At 41.6% G+C, this 6000-nt stretch overlaps 1 protein-coding gene across 1 annotated transcript in view; it reads right to left on the bottom strand.

Moving 5' to 3' along the window:
* LOC103026919 (exostosin-1) overlaps positions 1 to 5437 on the bottom strand; it is a 439195-nt gene extending 433758 nt beyond the window's left edge. Inside the window, exons 1-2 of the mRNA XM_007229972.3 lie at positions 4366 to 5437; positions 454 to 1491 (exon numbers count right to left, since the gene is read on the bottom strand). Coding sequence (XP_007230034.2) covers positions 454 to 1397 — 944 coding nt within the window. The 5' untranslated portion in view covers positions 1398 to 1491; positions 4366 to 5437. The remainder of the gene's footprint in view (positions 1 to 453; positions 1492 to 4365) is intronic.
* Positions 5438 to 6000: the final 563 nt, after the last annotated feature.

The following is a 6000-nucleotide window of genomic DNA, read 5'->3' on the forward strand; positions in this document are numbered from 1 at the left end:
TATAAACATCATGGCATGTTGAATTACTCTGGAAAAATCTTTTTTTTTTTTTTAATATTGCAATATAATGCAGAACAAAAAATATTGCAATATTCAGTTTTAGTATGATATCGTGCAGCCCTAGTTTTAGGTTTTGTTGGATCGAACAGCTCTCTACCTTTTTGCCACATCCTCTCTAACTCTAATTCCTCAACACATACATGCTGTTGCTTTAAGTACCAGAACACACACCAGACACCAAACAGGTCTACGCTTATTGACTATATATAGAGTACAGGCAAAATTAAGTACAAGTAATATTTCTACATCTCCTTGCCAAAACTGAAAACCACTTTCATTTTGCATCAGTAATGTAATGCTCAGCTTATGTGATACAGTAATCCACAAGCGCAGTCTCGCTAAAGCAAGCACGGACCAGCAGCAAGAGCATTAAGAGTAAACCAGGACACTTACTTTGAGTATTCTTCATTGTCTCGGTCACATCTGCCATCCTTATGCTTCTCCCAGTCCTTGCCGTGCTTGCAGGTTGTCAACAAAATCATATCTTCCCCGTTATGTATATGATACAAAGCGTTCCTGGTTTCAGAGCCAATGCCCGTGAGGTACCTCTTTCCTTTAAAGACCAGCAGGTATTTCCGTGCGGGTGGGATATTGTTGGATGTCAGGTGACCCTTTTCTCCTCCTTTCTGGGGATGGTCTTTGGAAAACAGGGGAATGGACACATCAAAACGTGGCCTGAAGTTCCCCACGTCCACGCTGGCTTTGGCCAGCATGGCTTGGCCCACATCGAAGCCTAAATCCTCGGTGTAGTCAGGCCAGGTTCCAGAGTACAAGTTGAAGATCAGGTGGTTCCTGCCCTCGTTCCACAATGGAAGGCTCTGGATCCTGGCCCGTACATCCTGAGCATACTGAGCGGACAGCTGGTCCCTGTCCAGGGTGTCGACCCCCAGCACAAAGAGGCACGCTTCGTCAGGATCTCGGGTGTAGAAGCGGGACTCCTCGATTGCAGCCAGGATCTTCCTGTAGCTCTCGGAGACCACCTCTCCCTTCTGAGGCGGGTAAACGTACACCCTGAAGGCCCTCTGACACCGACTGAAGTCGAAGCACGTCTCCATGCGACAGCGGCGGCTCTTGTAGATGTTCTTGCGGATCTCCCGCCTTTCCCGGGGTGACGCGTGCTGGTGCAGAACAAGGGGTCCATCCTCCTCTTCCTCCGCCCCGTCCAGGTAAGGCCTCAGAGGGGGCTCCACCAGCTCGGGCTGGATCTGCGAGGGCCTGTAGAAATGCTCCGGGGGGCTCCGGGTCTGGAGCTCAGCGACTTGCAGGGTCCACAGGTAGGCCAGCAGCAGGACGCAGGCCCCCGCAGACACCAGCAGGTAGCGCTTTTTAGCCTGCATGGGGGCTGGGAGGAGCGGCGGAGGGACAGGGAGAAGCCAGGCAGGGCCGGAGGTCAACCCTCAACACGCAGCCTCATAGCAGCACTGTAGTATACTGTCAGAAAACATATAGACATAAGCATAAACATATACACATATATACATATGCATATACATTGATCAGGCACTACAGTATGACCACCCTAGTGAAAAAAAGTAGATTGAAGTGTACTTGTAGCCACATTATTAATCAGTTTATTTAAAAGTGCTAAAATGGAGAAACTTAAAAATAGTACAACATTTTTACTTAAATTGTGTTCTTAACTGTACTAAATAGGAACTATTTTAAATAATGAAATATTTTAAGTAGCATTAAAACGTACTACTTCATGTCATTTTAAATATGCTTACAGTAAAATTATAATATGTTCAATGAGTGTTACAACAGTATCACTGTTATACACCAGGTATATTAGGATATATTAGAATGTACTAAGAATTGATGTAAAATATATGTGATCTATTTACATTAGAGTACAAATATGCTTCTTGTTTCTGTCTTTTGTAAGTAGCTTAAGTACACTTCTAGTATATTTCATTGGACATATAAATATATTTTGATATACAAATTTACTTTGAATTTTATAAATGTAGTAATTTAATTTACTTTCTAAAAAGTTATGTGATACATTTTACTGTAAGGGAACTACTGTAACAGTTGTTTTCAGCACACTTTGCTAAGTATATTTTGAAATAAGTATTTTGGAAGTATGCTAAATTACATTAAACTGAAAGTGTACTTCATAGCAGTCTATGAGGTGTTAGTGTGTGTTGTGATGGTATGAGTGGATCAGATACAGACAGCAGTGCTGCTGGAGTTTTAAACACATCAGTGTCACTTCTGTACTGAGAAACGTCCACAAAGAGCTGTAGGCAGCATACTTTAAACTCTTGTGAAGGACTATTGATGACCAACACAAACTCCGCAACAACTCATGAGCTTATGTCCCTGAATTTACATCTACAAGGTGGAGCAGCTACAGTAGGTAGGAGTGTCTAATAGAGTGCATACAGTGTTTAAAAACTCCAGCAAGTGCTCTACAAAGGGCTCCTAGATGCTCAGTGGATCTGAAAAATGGATAAGGGAAACAAAAAGCTGGTAATAATGTTAAGCTTGATCAGTGTACACACACACACACACACACAGTGGAATATAAATTTAAAATACAGATGGAATATTGGTGTCAGTGGGAAGTGAAATTGATCAATACCCGCAGAAATTGCTGGATGAAAAATCAGAGGGGGAGAAACAGTAATGCAGAGTAATACAGTTAATCCTTTAAAGTAGCATGCACTTAAGTCAGGACTCTCACTAACCATGATGCAGCGAAATCAATTTATTAGCCTCTGAAAAAAATGTAAAGCAATTATTTCAAGGGACACAGCTTAGTAAAAACTTAGAAAAGAACACTTAAGCAAAGGCAATGTGTATTGGCATTAGGCTGATATCAGCAGATGATGCTGGCTTGGATATCGGAGGGGAAAAAAAAGGATTAATCTAATCCGATCCTATAACAAATGATGCCTGAAATAACACTTCTCTTCCTGTGGGGTTATTATTAGACCGTTTGTGTATAGTTTGAGCACAAGTCTACTCTTAGACAGACTCAACTTGAACAAAGAGTTTTAATTAAATAGAGCTTGTTAGTACAAGAAAAAGAAGAATAAATACAGTAGATAGGCTTTGACTGGTACATACACACTCTCAAAGTATTCTTGAAGTATTTTCGTTGTTTTTATATAAAGAGCCTTTATTATAAGATTAATAATTTATTATAAGAAAATACTTTTTTTTTTCAGGTGATAGGCCAAAGCAGTGGTTCCTCATTCCAATTCTGGAGCTTTCTCATTCTGTCTTAAATAGTTTGGCATCTGTCCTGCTCTGACATATCTGATTCACATTGAATAGATGTGTTAGAGCAAGAAAACCAATTCTCCAAGATCACGGCTGCGTTTGTCCTGTTAAAGTTCAGCCTGTGGTTACTCTGGCTCTGTATTTTTCACAGCTGGAAGGTCTCTGTGTTTGTTACAATGTCTAGCCTACATTTAGTCTCGTTAGTTTTGGTTTTACACTGCAGTTTAATGTACGGACTACATCCTTTCATCGTCACTTTAGAGGGCTGCATCTTCCTGTAGTTTACACTGATTGGTTTATAGAGTTTTGTCGGGTCCGTTTTTTTTTCAGAGTTGCCTGGTCTTTCCAGGTCTTGTATCTAATCAGTCTCCGTTTGCGTGACGGAGCATCACGTAGCAGAATGAGCGTAACGGATTACTTTCAATTTTACTTTATTTCTGTTCATAAGGGTTAATTAAGAGTTTATTAAGGGTTAATCAAAAGTCACCGCAGATACAAGTGTCACGAGTCTGCTTTCGGCACAACACCAGTTCTATCGCTTCGTCTGTTGGTGAATGGGTTGTTGACTCAGCATCAGCGTGCTGTAATTGATTCGAAAGTACGACCAATCTAGAATGTAAAGTGTTTTCACACTGCAAACAAACCAGTTCATAGTTCAGTAGATCCGGACCGAGAGACCACCTTATTTGTTCGGACCCAATTTTGCTCAAACTTTTACACTATACCTGCTTCTTCAGTTCAGATTAAATTTAAGACATTTTGTTCATTTATAATAATATAATAATATAATAATCCAATAGTCATTATTAGGAAAAAAATAATAAATAAACATTCACCGCCTATTTTACCTTTATCCGAACACAGTGATTAAGTCTATTCAAATACCTTCACTTCGGCTGGGAGAATGTTTTTTTCTTTTCTTTTTATTTATTTATTTATTATTTTTAGCACGGTAGAAGGGAAAACAAAAGAAAAGTGCCAGTGCGTAAAGGGGAAGTAGACCTTAACTTCATAACTTCAAGAACCAGGGATGAGATAAAAAAAAAAATTCTAACTTTATTAGTTAGTGGTTACCTGCAGGGGGCGGCTGTGTGCGCGCGGGGCATCCACAGTGAAGCCTTCAGTGAACTTGAGCGCTGGTCATGCGCGAGCCGCGCTCCAGCAGCATTTTCTCTCCGCAGTAAAGTTTATCATTCCTGAATGAAGAACGAGCTCGTGTTAAGCAGAAAGCTCCATGCGTCTAAACGTCCACATGACGTTTATTAATAGTGCTCCATCACCCTGCGTTATCCTCCTGACTTTTAGACTTTCTATACTGAGATTTGCAAGTTTAAGAAAGTGCAGCTTCAGAGCATCACACAGTGGTCCAGGTCCGGGTCCCCCTGCTGAAAGAAGCGAAGCTGGTTGGGACAGTCTCACGTGGAGAAAGCGCGCGCGTGCCGGCGCCTCCTGCAGCGGGACTGACTCGCTGAGCTCGCGGGTGGTCGTCCGGGCGACATCTCCGCTCCACCGACCACGAGGAGCATGAAAAAAAAGTTTAACAGGAGAATCCAGGAGTCCCGGAGCACGAGCCACGCGAGGAAACTTCACTTCCGAACGACTCCACAGTGCTGCTCCTCCTCTTCATCATCTTCATCATAATGTTTATCTTCATCATTATTACCTTCATAATCAACATAATCAGCTAATCGTCTTTATTCCTTATCCTCGTCTTCATCTTCTTCTCCCTCCTTCAAGACACCTCCGGATCCACGCGCCGCGTATCATCATCATCTTCATCATCATTATCACTTCCATCTTCATCACCATCATCTCCTTTATCTTCATCATATCCTCACCCGCGCGCGCATCGCCGCTCAACTTATGATCCAGAAAGTAAACAGCAGCATTGATGAGCCACGCTGTCTCTTTTATCTTGTTTTCTGTCTGTTAGTTTGTTTATGCTTATTTCACCTCCATTCTACGATCTTCTGATACAAACGAAGCACAAACGAGTCCCTCAAAATCATTCAGATAAATCATGATCATGATCGTGAACATCACTCCGTCACTCCATCACTCCCGTCACATTATTCCCAATAAAGCGCCGCGCGCCAGTGAACGCTCCCCTCTTCCCTTTGGCTCTTCATCCAGCTGCAGGTGTGGATGGAGCCGGAATCACTGAATCCACTCATTCTCACTCACACACTCACTCCGGAGGATAGCTCCGCCCCCTCGCCTCTGAGCGCTCTGATTGGCGGAGCGGGGCGTCCTCGAGCGAGGGAAACGCAGGGCCGTCATCCCCCGGAGGATGAGAGGATGGGAGGATAGAGGGCTGAGGGGAATGTATGAGGTAGAACGAGGGGATCTTTTTTTTTATAAATTCCACCCCTTTTCCGATAAACCCCACCCGTGCTGACCTTCCACTGGTTAGAAGTTTTTATTCACTTCTTCATTAAACAATATATAAGAGAACTTGCTTGAGCCTTTTTTTAATAAATAAAGTAAATACATCTCTTTAAAACAAATAAATATATAGACTTGTGTAAAATAAGACAATGTGTAAAATAACACATTGATAGGTAGTTTTTTTTAAATAAGTAAGGTAAATACTATTTTTAAAACAAACAAAAAAAATACAGTTCTTTGTTAAATATAAAAAAATGATAACCATTTGAGGTATGTAGAACTTTCTTCAAAAAACCTTTAAAAGGAAAAAAGGTTGAGTTA

The sequence above is a fragment of the Astyanax mexicanus genome, chromosome 1 (genome assembly GCF_023375975.1).
Source record: "Astyanax mexicanus isolate ESR-SI-001 chromosome 1, AstMex3_surface, whole genome shotgun sequence".
Lineage (NCBI taxonomy): Eukaryota > Metazoa > Chordata > Actinopteri > Characiformes > Acestrorhamphidae > Astyanax > Astyanax mexicanus.